Source organism: Crocodylus siamensis, chromosome 1 (genome assembly GCF_052110815.1).
Source record: "Crocodylus siamensis isolate JL-2025a chromosome 1, ASM5211081v1, whole genome shotgun sequence".
In the NCBI taxonomy this organism is placed as follows: Eukaryota; Metazoa; Chordata; order Crocodylia; family Crocodylidae; genus Crocodylus; species Crocodylus siamensis.
In genome coordinates this window covers 172657022-172677562 of record NC_143395.1, presented here as the reverse complement: position 1 = coordinate 172677562, position 20541 = coordinate 172657022, and the positions used below count along the sequence as shown (strand labels likewise).

At 39.4% G+C, this 20541-nt stretch overlaps 1 protein-coding gene across 3 annotated transcripts in view; it reads right to left on the bottom strand.

Annotated features, from left to right (window-relative positions):
- PTPN14 (protein tyrosine phosphatase non-receptor type 14) overlaps positions 1-20541 on the bottom strand; it is a 170488-nt gene that overhangs the window by 87747 nt on the left and 62200 nt on the right. For all 3 annotated transcript variants that reach the window (XM_090049008.1, XM_090049018.1, XM_090049027.1), the window contains exon 2: positions 6602-6926. In XM_090049008.1, the coding sequence (XP_089905134.1) occupies positions 6602-6775 (174 nt within the window). In that variant the 5' untranslated portion in view covers positions 6776-6926. The remainder of the gene's footprint in view (positions 1-6601; positions 6927-20541) is intronic.

Sequence of the window (20541 nt, the reverse complement as noted above, 5' to 3'; positions counted from 1 at the left end):
TGAAGTATGTTTGCACAGCCTTCTTCTCCAGAGGAGGGTAGAGTGGACTTTGTTGCGATGGAGAAAAGAAGTGATATAGTATAGGCTTAAACAGAGGATAGAAAGCAAGTCACTTGGAACGCAAAGAATTCATTTCTACACCCATCACAGAAATCTGTACCAAGAAGCTAAGATTCAGCTCCCCAGCTTAACACCTCAGTAATTTTTATTTCTTTTAGGGCACAACCATTTCATAATACCTAAGGACTTAAACAGCAACCATCCCCCACTCTTTAAGATTACCAGACTCTTACACCAGTATATAATTTACAAATATGGAGACCTGTCTCAGAGAACTGGCTATGGGATGCATCAGTCTTTTCCTTCAGGCAACTGATGCAAGAGTCTGCTCAGATAGTACTGGCACTTGGAAATGATCTATCAGATGGCTTTTTTGGTCATCTATATGAAATGAACTGTTGATTTTAGTCTTATTTCCATTCTGCCAACCAACCAAGAGCCCACTGTCACAAGCAGCAGTAACTGAAACAGTGAGCACTCTTACTACAGTGAGACTAGTGATTGAAGCAAACTTCTAGATTGCTTCTAGAAGTGCCAAGGTACATTGGCTGCAAAACAAAGTATAATACTATTACCTATGCACTACGTATTGTGTGGTTGAGCTGTAAAGTTTGGTTGCTCATGTTCTGAGGATGGTGCATTATGGGTCCCCACAACATGTATGGGTAAAGGTGCAATGGGATCAAATGCATAATCCATACAATTGCACCTCCTTCCATGTCGTATGTGCATGGCAGGAGGCCCAACTATGGGATCACAGATTAGATCCCATTGCACAGAACACTGCCACCACTGCAAACCATGAGATGCACGTCTCACAGCGGTGGGAGCGTTCTCCCTGCTGCCCCTCCTGGGAGCCCTGCACCCAAGGAGACTCACAGAGAGGACAGTGTTCTCCCCACTGCAAGCCCTGCAGCTGACTATGGTACCACCACTGCAAGCCTCCTCAGCTGCAGGGCTGGGAAGCCCACAATTAAAGGGGTTTCCTGCCACAGAGGAGCACTTGGCCACACATTCAGTTAATGGAGTGCTTAGAACAAGCTACAAAGTTATTACACATTTTTATGGAATAACTTTGTAGCTTATTGCTTGTTTTATCAGGCTGTTAATTGGTTGAACTGTAGTTGGTTTGATTGGAATGATTACTTGGTTAATCACACCTTAAGTGTAACATGTGGAAGGGGCCTTGAATATACTGGAAGAGCTCTAAAAGCAAGAAGCTGTAACTTTTTTCTCAAATTGCCTTGTGTTCTACATAATACCTCATAACATATGTAAGGCTGGTGTTATCAAGCACATTCTGGTTTAAAAGCTGCCTGTTTTTGTTAGATATGAGACAAAGCAGGAAACCTGTGTCAGCTAAGGACAACAAACTAAAAGCAACCTATGGAGTAAGCTACGGTGGTTAAAAAGATAATTATTCAGTAAAAACAGAAGCTGTGTTTACACAAGACCACTGTAGAAACTTTGCAACGAATAAGCATTGCTATATCCTGTAGTCTAATGGAGATGCCCTCACTCATCTATCAGAGAGAATGGCAGAAATGCCTGGAGGTGGAGACCTAAGGAAGCTCATCAGCTGACAAGCACCAGACTAAGCAACTTCCCTCAAAGTAATCTGATGATCCAAACACAACACTTAATGGAACTTCAGCCAGCAGGCCAACTAAAAAATAAACTCTGAGCGAGAGATGGTCTCAGACCCTTTTGGTGTAAAGTACAAAAATTCCCTCTTAAGGAACAGTACTCCAAATCCCATGGCTAGGCATTAGTTCAATGCTAATTTACAAGAGCAAACAATACTTTTTACTGTACTTGAAAGGTCTCCCATCCATGCTCACAGTAAATATCATCCTACCTAGTTTGCGAGGCAAGTCCAATGTGACCTGCCCAAGACAGCATAGCTACAGAATACAGCCCAGCCACTGTGTCCAGTGAAGATGAGAGACCGTCCAGGAAAAGCCCAGAGTGCTTTAGTAAATGGTACTGGTGATCCAGTAGATAACGCACAAGCCCATTATCTCAGGCTTCTGAAAGGAGCCTAATGTTGAAATAGTTCCTGCACTTGCTTCAGTATTAACAAATTCACCTCTTGGCCACTGAAGACACTGCATGACTATTGAATTGCATACACTTAAGGAAAACAGAAAAGAAAGTGACTAGGAAGTACAGCAAACTAATTTTGATCATAAGTTAGTACATATTTACTACTTCTTTTATTGGAAAGAATAAGTCCTATTATACTAAAGTCTTTTTCTAAAGCCTTATAATTTGTGCGAAAGATACAGGTTGATGGCATCTTTTCTGTAGCTTTTCTTTCTTAGATTTTCATTTCTAGTACTGTTAATCCTTGACAATGCTACCAGATAAAGCTCTTTTTTATTATAACTGGTAGTTGTCAATGTATCAGGTCTTCTAGCTCAGGCTGTTGCTAGACAGGATTCAAACACATTTTTCAATAGTTTACATGGCTGTACATACTTTCTGCTGACCCATGCTTGAACCCTGACTCAGTGCTGCATTCCCTGGAGATCAAATAAAAATATACATAATCCATTAGATACTGTTCTTCAATCATGTGTGGGATAATGACTGACAGCTCTTCCACAATAATGCACAAAGTCAACTCAAGAAAGCAGAGCTTTGTTTTTTTAACAAAATTTTTTCTTTACAAATCATCTCGACTGAAGGTGCATTTATTCCTGATCCTGAAGATACAGACTACTGCACACCTGGAAATTATACAATAGGAAGACTTGTGCAGATGTGTCAAAAACGCAAATACAGTTTATGATATGAAATAGCACAAAATGCTACCTCAATTTTTTTTTAAATTACATCACACAATCTTAAAGCAGATTGAAGAAAGGATTGTGTATAAATAATGTAGGTAAAGGAAATGTGAGGACAGTGTTTAAGATAAAAAGAAAAAGGAAACATTGGTCCTAGCTGGTAAAGGGAAAATACACCACAGCTCTTTGGGCTTAAACCCCTCCCCCCAAAAAAAACAAAGCTGGAAAGTAAAGAACTTTTCTCCTGGCTCCAGAATAAAAAACACTAATGGATCAGGCTGGCGACTGCTACTACACTGGGTTGGAGAACCATATCCCACCAATAAAAATATGGAACAAAAAAAAATTAGAATGCGCTGGAAAATGCTTTAAATTTTGTCAATATTTCACTTGGAAGAAAACTTGGGAACATTGAAAAAAAACAAATGTCAGTTCCAACATTCTGAAATAACTTCTTGTTTTAAATATTTTAATGATTTTCCCCATTCTTTCCAGATAATTTCTACAGTTATAGAGCTTGTTCCTGTTTGGCAAGAAGTTAGATTCTGAAATCTTGAAATCTACCTCCACATGGAACTGTGGTCTTTTGCATAATTCTAGCAAAAGACCACCACCCAAAGCCAGATGGGAATGCAGAGTGCTAGGTCTGCCAGCCCAACATTCCTCTCAGCCTATGCAGCAGAGCTCAATAGGAATCAATGCCTCATATACTCATTCAATTCCTCCTGAGAGTGGCTGCTCTCACAGGAGAAACTATGAGTGTACAGATACTCAGCTGTTCTCTTCCAGAGTAAAAATGGCTGCCCTATGCACTAATGCTATCTGTTGCTAGGCAGACTAGGGGAGCATGCTGAGACATGTGCATAGGGCCCCTCTGGCTACACGGTGTCAGCATTACAAGCTCTCCACTCTTCAGGGGTTCAGCTTTCAAATGTCTGTACATGAGGCTGTAAGTTTTCCTACCAGGAGAACAAACCTGGAAGAATTCTCTCAGATTATTTAAATACGGGTATGTAGCCCAAGAGAAGAACTACACTCAAAGCTGCCCAGGTGGCTTCTAACCTGGACGCTGGTTCACCAAATTCTCTCCATGAATAGAACCCCACCGATTACACTGTGACTAGGAAACTTGCATGGCAGCTGTGGAAGACAAGACATTATTTGTTTCTCAAAGCATCAAAACCTTTCAACTCTGAGCTTTCCCAAAAAGCGCACCATATACCATGCTACTTTCAAAAAGTCAAGGCTAATAACAGCTTATGAAAAAAACTGCTCTTTAACATGCTGATTTTTGCCTCATTGTCTGCCTATACATGTGCACACATATCCACAGGATGCGTTCTTCCTTCATTCTCTATTACTACTAAATTGGCCTGGAAACAAATTTCGTTTTTAACAGGGTTGGTTTTTTTGCTATCAATTAAAATAAGCGTTTCTGGCTATTGATATTCTTCCATTTGTGACAACATAATCTCCAGGTACAGAACTTACTGTGATGCCATGAGTTTGTCATATTTTTAAACAATACTTGAGAAACGTGTCAATCCAGACGCTGTAACAGACCTTCTGCCAGCAGGGGTTGAAAGGAAATTCCTTTAAGACATATGCTTCTTGTTGGAAAATCCAGGTTGAGAAACTTACCAAGCAATAAAGATTTCAGGGCCAGATCCTAAATGACCCTGTAGACATGCAAACAGGATTGAGGTGCCTAAATTCTAAGTAAAAAAAAAGTAATCCTAATGTGCTCTACTCAACAATTGCAAAGCTGCTCAGACATCTAGATATAGCAGGCACCTCCCTTTTTGCCTAAACATCTAGATCCCTAAGCACCTGGGGCTTTGACTACTGCAAATGCTCAGAACCAACCCAGATCAGCCACCTACAAAACTAACCTCTGCCTACACATGTTGTAATCCACATTGGTTCTGGAAAACAATAAACATCACCTAGTACCTGATTCTTTAGATGAGGACAGAACAGGCTTGTCACTGTTTACACGCTGAAAGCTTGCATGCTTCTCAAAAGAAAACAGAGGAGGAACTCATATTTTCCCAATAGTCTAGTGCCAAGAATACACATCTAGAAAAGGGAAGACCCAGTTTCAAAACTATCTTCAGCTGAAGGAGACTCAAACCACCCTTCCAGTTTTTGGAAGGTATACCACAGGACAACCAAGACAATGAGATTCATGGGTCTAGAACAGCAAGGAAGAGGGAGGCTGGCAGTAGCCCAATGAAGGGGACATTCCCCTGAAAATGGGTCAGGAACCCCAGCCCCACTGTGCTTGCTACCTTTATAATCCCATTCCTGTGGGCCAGTTTCTACTGAAAGGATGAAGGAAACCCTCAGGCAGCCTATCACAGAGAGTGGTTAGGGCACTCTGCTGACAGTGGCACCTGTGGCTGGAGAGAGTCTAGAGCTCAGATCTGTGATGGAGTAAAGTCTCGAACTACTAGGCTAATGGGCAAAAGGTGGGCTCCTCTTTACGATACTCTGTTTTCTATTTAAGTCAACACTGCTGTGAGTTAATGGCTTTTAGTTTAGATCAGCATCTCCCCCTCTGGACAATTTTGACCAGACACAATAGAAACACCTCCTTGCACACCTGAGTCAGACACCCATCTTCTGAGGAGCAGCAGGAGTTCAGATACACTCTGGGCCTAGCATTTCCTGTTGGTAAGCTGAAGACACCTTGCTGAAAAGCAGTTAGGCAATCTGGATCAGCTTTAGGAGGTAACCAAGTCTTTACATCTAAGTAGGAAACCTAAGCATCTAACCTTGATTAGGACTGGCCTGTGGGACAAAGTGCAGAAATGTTAATGCATTACAATGCTTAAATAGAATCACTAGTGTAATTCAACTAGTAGAATCACTGAAATCAGTGTTGTTACACCAAGAGAAACTTGATGTTACTGAGCTCTAAGCAGAAAGACTGTCTTCATGACACTCTTTACACAGCTTTTCTGAAGAGCTCTAGTAAAGTAAACTATTTTTTCACATGCCTATAACTTTGGACTGTAACATCCCACAAACAATTGGCTCCCAGAGAGTTGTTGGTAAATTAAACTGATGGAATGATCTCATTCTCTACTCATTTCAACCTTAAAAAAGGCAAAATATGGAGACACCGTATATCCATGGAAAACAAGACAGATGATCAAAGAAACAAAAACTATTCATAAAGTTAAGGAATGAAAAAAAATCCAGCCTATTTCTAGCTTCTCTGAAGAAGGACTGAATCAGAACTATGCAAGAACCAGATGACTGTATGATGTAATATTAGTACCGTTTTCTAAGACATCTTTTTACAGTGCTGTCTGTGGTCTTTTAAAAGCAGTCCTTTAAAATAAATAAATAATAAAAACAACCGCCTCAACCCCCCGCACCACCAAAAAAAAACCCAGAGCCACTACGATTACCACAAGTAGGAGGTTTAATATTTAATGTGTGCCAAGATGTGGGAACATCTGCTGTTCAGGCAAGGAATAAAATGATTCATTTTATCTTCTGAAAATAATGTAAGTTCTTCCAAAAGGTGAATGTGAATCACAGCACAAGCCATAGGTAGCACACTGCCCGTATTTTTCATGCGACCAGAAGGTGTTTGCTGAAGTGCCATGCACTGATAGGATCAGGCCAACTCCAAGAATAACATGATTCTAAATAAACAGATTCCAAATGCTAAATTTCTTGAGCTAAAAATATGCCAAATTACAAGTGATAGATGGTCATTCCTGGGTCACCCTTACCTCACGTAATTCCAGCCTCTGGGCCACGATTTCTAGGCACTCCTGACCTGTGCTTTCTACGGAGAGCGTGCACTCTATCACATTGCTGTCCAGCAGACGGATCCGTGCCACAAAATAGTTCTTGCTCAAGACATTATAGCGCCTGGTCCGTCGCAATTTCAGCCCGAAAGGCATGGTTCCTGGGCTGGAAGGCTGCCCCTTCCTGTCACACTTCTGGTGTTCTCAGCAAATTTTTCGGTTTGTCTTAACAGTCGCTCCCCAAGTTAGCACTCTCCTCCAGAACTGGAAATATTTGGCCATGCCTGGATCAAGTGCCAAGGGATTCCTGTAAAACATAAGTAGTAACTACAGTTAACGACGTAATGTGGAATGGGATGATACCACAGGTCAGTGGAAATGCAGAACTGTTAAAGGATTTCAATTTAGAAAAGAACTTGCATTTGACACGCAATAAATTCCAAAAAACTTTTTATAGCTCTTCCTTGTCCACCCTGTCAAAACATACAAGTGGTTCACAAATATGTTTTGGTATTGAATTTAAAAATGGGACTGTAATGGCAGCAGCAAACTTCTGAGACTCCAGACAAGCAGCTGCTATACAGGGCAGTCATGCATAGGTGCTAACTCTCCCACAATTAAGCCCTACTCAGGAGCCTAAACCAAGCCTCAATTTAAAGCTTTGGTACCTCGGGGCATCCATTAACACACTATGAGACTCAAGTATTCAAAAGGAGCCTGATTTTCATAGGTGCTGAAGTCAGCAGGAGCTGCAGGTGTTCCAACACCACTTGAAAAGTCAGGCGCAAAGTAACATGTATGCATGTGAAAGAGAAATATCTGAAACTTTAGGCAGAAGTTTCCTGTTGAGCAATTCATGCCATTCTAACTCATTTCAGCTTCAACAAATTTACATTTCTCAGCCTCAGAGCTGGAATATGTAACTATGATTGCAGCAGAAAAAGAAGGTAAAGCCAAGTGGGAGGAAGAGATCACATATTCTAGATATGGGGGGGGTTGTTAATTAAAATATTCTTAATCATATACAACCCTGTCAAGTCTTGCCTTTATGGGCTAAAAAGTAAGAAGAAGAAGAAAAAAGAGGCAGATTTCCAAAAGCATATAGTGAAGTTATTTTTTTCATTTTGAAGACCAAAGTCAGCTGAAGTCAGGTTTAAGAGAAACTCAAAAAAGACTTGAAAGGCAAAATAAAGAGTTTGCCTGGGTATAACCAGGCTAGTTTCAAAACGATATATTAAGTTAAAAAGTGTTGCTTTCTCATGGAGACAGGACTACATTTTTTAAAAAAAGGAAAGTCTCAGTAGGAAAGTCTGCTGGATTTTTGTTTCATTTGTGAAATTTTAAAAAGATCAATATTGAAAAACATCAAGCTACCATTTTTTCTTCCTAAAAAGTAATAATATAAAGCACGGCCTCCATATTATACATTACATTTAACTGAATGCAATGACATTCTGAAGAGATAACACAGTGGCCATGTGCACTATAAGACATAAGCTGCATTCAGCAGTTATTTTCAGTATTTTCTGAGCTTTAGTTGCTATGGTACTTATTAGAAGCAACCCAGCTGACTGCAATAATAACTATTACATCTGCAAACAACCAACACACTACTAGTTAAGCATATTTTTCATAACATCCTTGTTTCTTGGCATTTGCTAGGAGGTTAAAAAAACATTCAGACCACCCTCTTTGTCCAGCTTCACAATTACCAAGCCAGCATGCTAACTTTTCCCTGAAGAACAAAGGCACACCCACAACACACAAAAATTAGAAGTGAAGGAGACTGATATAGACAGTTTAGTAGCTGTAGGTGTATCTTCCATCTCTAATTCTCTAATCCATCTCTAATTCCTCTGCTCTCTCTCACACACACACACACACGTATATATTAAAATATTTATATGCCTCACAACATCACCATTTCTGAAAACATCAAACATTAATGAATTATGCTTATAACCATTTTGTGAAGTTGGGAAGCAACATTCACAAATGAAGAACTAAGACCAAGGAAGATTAAGGAACTTTTCCGAGACGGTGCCTCCTACAGACTTTGTGAGCTGAGCAATAATTCAGTCCAGATCCCATAAGTTCAGTGCCTTAACCCTCTGCTCTGGTGAGCTGTCTGAGAATTACTTTTCCCATCAATGTGCCCAAGACAACAGCTTGAAGCTGAGAAGTAGGAAGAATGGAAGGAAATCACAGACACAGCTTAGCGTGGGTAAATCCATGCCTTATCAAACAGTTTTGTTTGCTCTCTGGTTTTGCAGATTATTTTTTAGTGGGGACACATGGAAAGTTTTAAAGACTCAGTCTTATTTTAGAAACCCTTTATCTTGGGTAACTGTTAATTGTATACATTTCCTTGCAACACACAGGCTACCACTTCAGACGTTAACTCTTAGATGACTGTAATAGTATATGAAGGTAATAAATTATGTTGGTATACAAATAATATGAACTGACCTTGTGTATATGAGGTAGTTTACTTGAATAATTAGAACTATCTTCAACTGGAGCATGAGGGTATTATGTGCCCAACTTACAAAGGAAGTCAGTATAAACTGGGCACCCAACAATTTTACTCTTTTGAACCTATATCTTATAATAATTTGGTTTCTAACAGTCCTGCCATAGTTTTCTGGGTGTTACTTGCACAACAGTTCATAACAAGGATGCAATAGTATATAAACACAGACAATATGCAGCACAAAATCATCCCCATAGTATTAGTTTTGGCTGAAGAAAGCCAGAGAGGACATTTTATTCATTTAACTTAATGCAAGCGAACACCCAAAATATCTTCTTCTTCTAGGTATCCTAGCCATCAATTAAAAATGCACAGCATAAAGACATTACAAATAAATCTTTAAAAACCTGCTTGCTCACTTACTCTGGAACGGCAAAATTTTTTTTCCCAGGGAGACTCACTTCTATTCTTATGAAATGATACTCAAAAAGATATATCTTCCATGTTTTGACTGTGCTGGAGTAATTGTAGCCGTAAAGGTCTAGGACAGAGGTAGGCAACCCTTGGCACGGGCAGCCAAGTGTGTTACACAAAGGCATTTTGTTTGGCAGGGTGGCTTAGGGCAGATGGCAGCAAGGGGCGGGGGCTGCATTGCCAAAACAAGGATTGGACCCCTTGCAGCACCCTTGCCATCTCTCCCTGGCATACCAACATCTTACAAGTCAAGGTTGAAAGTGTTTTTGGCACTCTGCCCAAAAACACTGCCGATCTAGGAAGCATGCAAGAGACAAGGATTTTTGTGTATGTTATCTTTTACTGCAGAGGTTCCCAAACTGTGGTATGCATACCCCTGGGAATACGCAAGACATCTCTGAGGGACACACAGGAGAAATTGTGTAATGGCAGATTTCATTTTCATTATAATAATAAATGACATTTAAGGGGTTAAAATATAAACCGTATGCTAGTAGGGGTACATGGGCAGCTGGTAAATATGGAAGGTGGTACACAAGAAGAAAAAAAGTGTGGGAACCTCTGAGATAGAATTAGGCAAGCTTTCTAATATTTCAGATTCTAAAACTGGTTTAAGTCTATCTCAGTTGTGCCATTGGTCCAATAAAAATACCCACCACACACAAAAATCCTTGCCACTCACAAAAAATAAGCTTTGAACCAATGTCTGAATGTAGGGCTATTTCAAAGCAAGATGAGAAATGAATTAATTCCAAAGCTGAACTCCCTACCATCCATTCTCTCAAACATCAGAGAATTTCCAGCTGAAGAGCTGCTTCAGATTTCAGGTGTGGAGGTAAGACCCAGGACAACAACCTCTCTCTCAAACTGGATGATCACAAGCCACAGAGCTTTATCAATCAGACTCCACACATTAATCTCCATCCTTAGGTAGCCAGTGTATTACGACAACTGCTGGGTGGTCTTGTGAAACTGTTTTCTGAGCCAGTTCCAGTTTCCAAATGACTCTGAAGTGCCCCATTAGTGGGCAGGATTACGGTCCAGACACTATAGGTCCCTCCTACAGCTGTAGCTCGTGGAATCTGAGAATCTTGGCTTTCATTAAAAAAAAAAAAAATCAAAGTGTCTAACCTTCATCATTTTTATCTAACAACCTACAACAATAGCTCTAACAGATGTAAACCAAACTGTACAGCTCTACAGGGCAGTTAAAATTCCCCAAATCTCTTATACACAGCACACTGACAAGCACATAATATATTAACTAGAACAGTATCAACTAAAGTAATTCAGTCACCACTGTTCTTGTCCTACCAATAGTGACAAATCTTCAACATTTAAGGGGAGAAAAGGGACATTTTCTGAATGGCTATGTTAGCACTTTTCATGTTATATCATTAATCGCAGGGGCGGGCAATTATTTTGGGTGGAGGGCTGCTTACTAAGTTTGGCAAGCCATGAAGGGCCACATGACAGGCAGCCAGGGGCAGATAAATATTAATTTTCTAAATTTTTTAGGGGCCCCGCGGGCTGGATAGAATGGTCTGGAGGGCCGCATTTTGCCCACCCCTGCATTATTTGGTTTGTGGGCACCCAATGCACCTTTCATATAACACTTACTCTAAATTACTTTCCAAGTAGAAGATAAACTGGAAAAAAAATCCAGTTTTACTTCCACCCATGAACTGCCCAGAAAGCTGATGTTGAGCCAGCCAGAACTGTTCTGACAAATAACTGTTATCAAAGGAAAGTGGTACTCTCAGTTCTGTGCACACATCCAACACTCCTCTAGAAGAAAGACAGGTTTGCTTTCTGGCTTTCCTCACTGTTTGAAGGTGACATTTCAGGTTTAAATAAAGCTTTCAGACTAAGATGCAACACAGAAGCTGTACTCAATTCTGGTCCTTAAATGTAATCTGTAAGAGGCATAGTGCTTTTATTCTCTCACTGGAGTGTATATTGTGCTTTTATCCCTTCATTAGAACATATTTAAAAGTGCCTGAAATATTCTTTTCTTCTTTTTATTTCTTTTTAAATGATAAAAGCAGCAAAACTTTTGAATGTGTGTCTACCCTTGTTGAAGAACTATGTAGAAAAAAATAAGATTTCATAGACCTCATAGACATAGATTTCATAGACGTCAGGGCTGGAAGGGACCTTGCAAGATCATTAAGTCCAGCCCCCTGCCCAAAGGGCAGACAGTCAGCAGGGGTCAAATGATTCAAGCAAAATAGGCATCCAAGGGCTCCTTAAAGGAATCCAGAGTAAGTGCCTACACAACCTCTGGGGGGAGTTTATTCCAGGCCCTGGGGACTCGGACAGTAAAGAAGTTTTCCCTTATGTCCAGCCTAAAATGGTCTTCCAAGAGTTTGTGACCATTGGACCTTGTCTTCCCATGCGATGCTCTGGTGAATGGTTGTTCTCCCACTTCCTGGTGCACACCGCTTATATATTTAAAGGCTGCCACCAAGTCACCCTGAGACTGTTTCTCCAGGTTGAAGAGTGCCATTTCTCAGCCTCTTCTCATAAGGCCTGCCCTCTTGTCCTCTGATCATGTGCGTGGCTCTCCTCTGGACTCTCTCGAGCTTCTCCACATCCTTTCTGAATTGTGGAGCCCAAAACTGCACACAGTAGTCCAGCTGTGGCCTCACCAAGGCCGAGTAAAGTGGGAGGATGACTTCCCAGGTCTTGTTTGAGATGCATCGGAAAAATGCGGGTCAGAGTTTTGTTTGCTTTGCCAGCTGTGGTGTCGCATTGGTGGCTCGTGCTCATTTTTTGGTGGATCATGACCCCCAATTCTTTTTCTGATGCAGTGCTAGCTAGCATAGCACTGCTGAGCCTATAAGAGTAGCGTGGGTTCTTTCTCCCAAGGGGGAGCACCTTGCATTTCTCGGCACTGAATGCAAATCAGGTAAATTGCCATTAGGAAAATTTTCTTGGGCCTCAGCTAAAGGAACAGGAGTGATACCCACCCATTACCCTCAGAGACTCTCTTCCAAGAAGAACTGACTGTTTTGAATTAAACAAAACTCCACAGCATTTTAAAAGTGTCTAAAGATATCTCTTCTCTCTCAATTCATGAATATTTATGTGGTCAACAGGCCTAAAGGTTCTAGTTCAGCTTGATGTCCCTTTTTTTTTTTTAAAACAGGCTCTGTGAACACACATAATTTAAAGATTACCCCAACCCCAAGGTTCCTGCATCTGAAGATAATAGCTTATGTTGTTCTTCACCTTCAAGAGAACTTTTGCAGAAGCCAATGAATTCTAGATAGAGATTCTGTTCATACTCCTGAATGATGCATGGAAAAAAGTTCTTATTGCAAGGTATCTTGTACTAAATTTTAAACTTAAGTCGTATCTAGAAGTCATTTAATTAAAAACAAGTGGAAAAAAATCACAAATAAGATACTATTTAATATAAGCTGTGGGAAAGCTGATTTTGTCCTTTGTATTTTTCTAAAGCAAATGAATGTCCACATAGTAAACTGTATATATAAACATTGAGAAAACACACATACACACCCCTGCAATTTTAATAATCTCATAGTTATATAATTACAGGACCAACCTGTTAGTTAAAAAAAGTTGCCAGAGTGCTACCATTTTTAACCAAGTTAACTTTTACTGACAAACTAAACAAATATTTGTATCAACTTTCAGCTAACGTACTTCCACATATAGAAATCAGTAACAGCAAAAAAATAAATAAATAAATGTGCACATTTCATTCTGCTTTCAACCAAGCCTTCTCTTTATAGCTAAATGTATCACTGATGTGAGAGAAAGAAGCGACAACTTAAATTTAAAAAGTTTACCATTTAGAACCTATTTGTTTTTCTAATCTGAAATGGGAGATTCTTTGTGCTCTTAGCATGCACTTTAAGAAAATTCTGTTCGTCACAGAAACATGTTTTAATTTGGCAGATTTTATTCAAATAAACACACAAAGTTCTGGGAATATTCCATGGAAACAGGAAATGGATGGTACTCCAACAGACGTGATACAGTGAAGGTTGCGTTAAACCTCACATTCTTGCCCTATGCAAATTGCTGGGGGTAAAAAATCTCTTACAGTTAATTTCTACTTTTTAAGGTCCAACAACCTTCCATCCACAAACACCTCTGGGTGAAAAACTGGAGGTGCAATGGTGAATGTAAATGTCTGCCTACCACTTGACTTCACCTACTACCCAAGAAGATACTTAAATTCATCACTGGTATCTACATTTAATCACCAGCTCAAACCTGAAGTTCCTAAATTAGAGGCTGGAGATCTCCTTAAAAAGTGTGGGTTTTTTGGGTTGGTTTTTTTTTTTTTTTTTTTTTTTTTTAAACTGTGGTATTTTAAAGAACTCTTTAAGAACTAAAAACATGCAAATACATAAAGGAGATGGTAATATCTCACTGAATTATCCAGTTTGGAATGGGGTTTGAAGATGGAAGGTGGAATATTAAAAACAATATAACATCCTTTTTTTTTTTTTTTTTTTTTTTGCATGTGCAGGCCTAGGCCAGCATGCAGTGTTCTTACTGCAATTAAAGCTTTCCAGCTCCTTTCAGGACTTAAAGAGGCAGCCACTGTCTGACAGAATACTGTGCTTGAATTTTTATGGCATACAAATTGTTGCATATTATTTACCATTATCTTCCCTTTCCATTAGAAAAGGAGCAAGTAAAAGATAACATCCTAGAGGTGATCTGGAAAGCTTTAAGAATCTGCAGCTAAACAATAAATATTATACCAAGAAATATTAAACCAACCAATCCACTGCTACCATGGATGTCAAATTTGATTTGCCATGTTACTTGCTTGGAAAGCCATGTGGATAAAATCATTAGGAAGATAAAGCATGAACACAGATTTGGCACAATGCAGGACCAAACTTCCTCCCTTTTCCTGGTTCATTCCAAATCCAAAATAAAATTTCTCACAGCTTTTCCTGGACACCTTCCAAATTACAGGCTGCTAATTTCAGGCTCCACGTTCTACTGGAGATATGATCATTCATCTACCTCCCTATCATACATCCTACTGACTTGCCAAAACACTTCCCACACACAGGCAATCTGGATGCATATTACAGTAAAAACTAAATTACTGAAGTATCCCCTCTGTTGCTATTTGGCTCCTCTATTTGAGATGCAATCATTACCATCCCACTGGAAAAAAAAAAAAAGAAGGGGAAGGATATGTGCTATTGCAAACATTAGTTTTATGAAAAGAAACATCATGAGATGCTAGCAAGATGTTGGCACTTCTCCAATTGGGCAGTAAAAAACAATACTTAGACCAACAACTGATGTTCATACACATAAGAGATATCAGGTCTTCTTCTAATGTGTCTGGCTTGCAGAGAAATAGCTACCTCTTCACTGAAGAAGGCATTTCTTCTTGGAGTCAAGTGATTCAGCTTTTGTGTGTTTAATGCTGAAGTTTGTGCCTTCTCTCACCATTGAAAACAATGGTTCAAGTCATTAATCACTGAAGAAGTGACATAGATCCACTCTCCTAGATCTCAGGCATCTATGCAAGGAAAAATAACATGCTAATATTCTTATGGGATTATGCTCTAAAGCAAAGGTCAGCAACTTAAAGCCCCACAAGCCAAAGCTGGCTTGTGAAGCGATTTCTTTCGTGCATTAGAACGTCCAGCAGTAATTCAGCAGCTGGGGAAAATTTGCCTTCAAAGCAAGCCAGGCTAATTTGGCAAGCTGCTCCTAAAAGGTTGCCAACCCCTGTGCTAGAGAGGATCATTAGATCTTGCAAACCACCAGGTCCCCACTGAAAATATCATACATGCATCACTCTTCTGTGTCTCTGTTGAAAAATAACTTAAAGCTGACATACAGTTGTTACAGCTCCTTGAAAGGGTAGAAGTAAGTGCCCTTATTTCTTTTCTTTTTGCAAAAATGAATTCTAACAAGTTAAAACGTAAAGCAGTGAATGAATGAATCCATATGCTCTATACTTCAGAAATTCTCAATGTGAAAATGAAAACTGGTAAATCTGGTATGCACTACCCGATCAGAGGAAGAGAGGAGACTTATGTGGGTTAAATTTAAAAAATGATTTTGGTCTATGTATACATGTCTCCATACACATACAAATCTGCCATATATGACTACAAAATGCTTCTTCCTTCTTGACTTTAGTACTTTGGTAAAACATTAAAGGCCCCTTCTCCCCAATGGTATACATTTTAAAATAGTCCAGTAAGGCCCAATTTCTCAGATCCAGCCACGTCTCACATGTAATATCACGTATAGTGAAAAATAAATATGTTCTTGGGACAACTGCTTGGATAAAACAGAAGAGATACGTTATGTCCTTCTTCACTGTGGCATTGGTGCATAGCCACTGTCACATAGCCTCCATCACTTCTCTCTTAGCCCCAAAATGTTGCCCTAGTATATATACACAATATGGAAGATGGTAAATGGAGCAGCATACAGTGAAATTGCCTCTGTGGTGCACAAGCTGGTGCATGGGCAGGTGTTGTAGTGCAGAAGCAGTACCTCAGACATCTCTCTGTTGAGCTCTTTGCATGCAATGTTTCAGTTTCTTCAGGGCCTCGACATAGACCTCTGAGTTTACGGTTATTCCTTTAGGCAAGTCTACAAGAAGAAAGCCTGTCCACTCTATAGTTTACTTAGGAGATAAAAATGAGGAGACATTAATTTTGACTGACCCTCATATTCAGGTCAGTCAGCAGTAGAAGCCTCCTTTTAAGGCGAAGGGCAGTAAAGCGTCCCCTGCTCCCGACACAAGCAGTTGTCTCACCTCCCCTTGAAAAGGCTCTTCTTCAGTGTTGGCCTTAATCTTAATATCAAGACAACTCTAAAGATAGTTTGTCACACATGAACAGCTCCTGCTGTTACAGGTTCCAAATGTTTTAAAATGTACTGTCTTCTGCAAAGAAGGAACTGAGTGAGCACTTAGCATCCTGTCTAAAATAATTTTCGGAAGACAGCTTACTTCCTGCTTACAACTTTTGTTCTTTACCTTAATTTATGAAATTCAGGAAGAAACCAATTACTGCTAAACTGAGCCCTGTATTTACCAACAGCCCCTGGAATTTTTCCAGCATTCCATATATTGCAGAACAGCAGCACACCTAACAAAACTATGTAACGCTGGGCTGGGTGTGAGAGGCGAATAACTGATGAAACTTGTTTATGGTGTAAAAGCCTGCAGTGTTAAAGAAGAAAAATAAATGTGCATAGGAGGTAGAGATGAATGATTCTGTGAGCATCCTAACTAGTATTTTCCATGTTGATTAACTTTTATTACATGAAATTTTCCTCCACAGACTTTACACAGAAGTCTATCCAGGTTAACACACAAACAAGACAGGTAATATTTTTGTGGTTAATGAAGTGTCTTCATGATAAGATACATAGATGGGATTTGGATAAAGAATGCTAAATGGCTCACGAGAGTCAATTATATTTGTGGACAAAAAATACTTCCCACCTGGGCTGAGAAGGCTCCTAAGGCAAAGGCTGCCATCGTAGTTACTTGTCTGTAAAGCATAAGGCACAATAGGGCCCTGATCCTAAGCTGGAGTTCTTATATATTACTGTAAGACACACATGCACAAACACAATATTCATACTTAACTTTTTTGATAAATGGGAAAAAACTCAATTTACAATTGCATTTCATTTTCATATTTAAAATAGAATTTTACATTGGAGATGTACCATAAAACATTCTTCAAAACAGATTCCGCTGGCCCCTCAACTCCACTGGATACCAACCAAAGCAGGTGGGTATACTACTACTGCTGCACTCTCTGCCTCATGTTGGGTAACTCATAAGGGCAGTCTCCTGTGATGGTATATAGTACCACCGTTATATAGGCCATGGACAAACATGGTGTTTGAAGTGCTGTAAGTGTCTTTGAAGCTCTACAAGCAACAAGAGTCCAGATGTTCACACCCAAAGTACAGCTTCAAAAATGTCCCGAGTGCTTCAAAAAATGATCCTCAAAAAAAAGAGCAACTTTTGAAGTGCTTCATTTTGAACCATTTCTTGAAACATCCACATACTCCAACAGAATGCAAAGGGTTTCCTTCTAGAATCTATCCTCCAGCATCCCGTAGTGCTCCCCCCACCCCAGCGGGGCAGGGATGGAGGACCATCCATCCAAAAAGTACTCATAGCTGTCCTCAGAAACCTCTGGAGCAATCCAGAGGCAAAGACTTATGCAGGGATTTCTGTTCTCCAGCTTCCCTGCTTTATGCCTTCATGACATGATGAAGTGTACTGGAGAGGGGAGGTTGAGGGAGCTACATATCTGCACAGAGTTGAAGTGGTCAGAATTGGATGCATTCCCAATCAAAGTGGTATTTAGGAGTACTTCAAATGTGTATCTGTCCACATCCTTAGCAACCCCAAACCATGTGCACTTTCTCATCAGCACTGCCAACACTAAGAATGACAAGATTGTCCTTTTCAGATTCCTCCTTAATCACCTTAGCGTAAGAAAAATAGCAACTGCTTCATACCACTGCCATCTCTTCCTCCCAGCACCCTTCTGCAACAAGGTGTTTAAAAAGTATATATACTATCTGCACTTTGCACCACATTCCTCCCACGCAAAGCAGCATATGTTTTGGGCCAGACTCTGCTCTCACCAATCCCATCATACTTGGCAACTGAACAAATTTATTTTGATATTGGTGTAATATTAGAACTCGATCCCTGGTTTCTTATGTTCTAGTAAAATATCATTGCAATGTTTGTCTTTTAGTTGTTACCTTTTGCCTACAATCAATGTCATATCCTTGCAAAATACAGTGTCCTATATTGGATGACAGCATTTTATCATTGTCATCTATCATGTTGATAATACTCATTACCTTAGTATATCACCACTTCATAATCATTAGCATAGTCATCATCCTTGCACCCCTATGAGATAGGCAAGTGCAACTGACCATTTTACAGATGTGGAACAGAGGTGGAAAGCAGCTAAGTGACCTCTCTGTGACACGCAAAAAGTTTGTGCAAGAGTCGAAAGTTAAACCTCTGCTTCCCAAATACCAAGGAGATCATTTTTCTTCATTATTATAGATCTTTTTTAGTTTTAAGTACTGTATTGTGATTCTATTGTGACAAACTTAGCTCTCCTTTGATTTGAATAGGTGTTCAGCTTTAATATTAACACATTTAAGAAGCGATATGCATGAATGATACATAATGTGATACTATAATTATTTTACTTCATTCATTTCAAAATGTCAATGATAAAGTAGCTTTCCCCTCTTGCACATTTACCTTTTTCAACTTCATATCTGAAAAAAAATACTCTAAATTATTTTCCTTTTTGAATATGTATAATCTGCCTGTTCATGCCAGGAATGCATTCCTAGGGACTCCACCTTTCTTTTAAAGGATTATACAACTCTGAAGAATACAGGAGTGTTAACCCTTCACAACCTTATTACCTCAGCTAGGATTATGTCAGATCTCAAACTAAGCATAGGCAAAACTGTTGACCAATATAACCGACATGTGGATGGAGAGCCTCTACAGAACATTTAATGTTTGATGACCAGAATAGCTCATTGACTGGACACTATTCCAAAGTATTTCAGACTATTAAGACTTTTAATCAGTGGACTTATACTGGAATTATTCGAAATGAAGTGACTTATTTCACCACAGAGTGTCCACACAGGGAGCTATTCCAGAATAGCTAACATAGAATAAAGCAATCGGGCAGACGAGCCCTCTAGGTGCTACAGAATTATGCCTGGCATGTCTCAAGGTAATGCAGTGTTGTGACTACCTGTACTGCTGGGGATGCCATCTTACAATGAGACGTAATACCCAAATCCTAGCCCCTTATGTTTATAACATATCCCTTGGTATTTTGGTGAAAAGAGAGGAATGTGTAAGCCCCAAGGGCCTGGCCAAATGATAATCTGAATAATTACATTCTGCCTCATTAAGTCTCAAATCCAATTTTAATTGGATTATGGGTTCTTCATTTCTTGCTCTAAACCTTGTCCATGCTTCACATCCAGGTGATTCAATGGCAACAAAGTGTTCTCCCCACATACTATGTATCTCAATGTTTTACATTTGTCAAATGTCTTCAGAGTCTTCACAAAAAACAGAACTATATAAATAAGAGGTTATTTCCTGCAACGGACAAATAATGGTATGGAAAAACAAGAAAGCAAGCAGCAAAGAAATGGTGTTAAGAGAAACATATACAGTACTTTCAGATATTTCTGTATGCATTTTCATACAATTTATGATGGAACACACTCAACTAATCCAAAGTGGAGCAGGCAATCAGTAGACTGTTGTGAGAAATAGCCATGGAAAGAAGCAAGTATTTACTAAAAAGAATCAATTAAGTGAATAATTTTAAATGATTCATTTTATAAATAAATGTACTTATTGCTACAGGTGTGCTTGCCACTGCCCCTTAGAACATGTGATCTGAAACAGATGGAATTATAGGCACAAAATCATCAGTATCAGAGAAACTTACTGCAAGTAACTAAAATAAAAAGCACAAAAGAAGAAAGGCGAATCATACAAATATGTATCAGTTGTTGTTACATAGTCCAAAGCTGCAAATTAGGTGCTTAAAAATCAGACACCCTACTTTACGGCTGCAGCACCTACATGTATTAAGTCCACAGTAGTGCTGGGTACTCAGCCCCTTGGATAAAACAAGCCACTATGAGGTGCCTAACCTCAGCATCTATGAGAACTTTGGTCTTTGTAGCAGCAACCAATTTAAATTATTCAATATAAATTTGGGATCCAAATTTTGGGCACGCATATGTAAAAATTGTCCAGAAATGTGTTAAGTGTGCTGATCAATAAAAGTACATAGATTAATGAAGGACTATAAGCATTATGAACAGTAATTCTTCTGCTAAGCCAACCAACAGAAAAGCTGGTAGGAGAAAGAATGAAAATTAGTATAAACTAGTGCCAGCTACT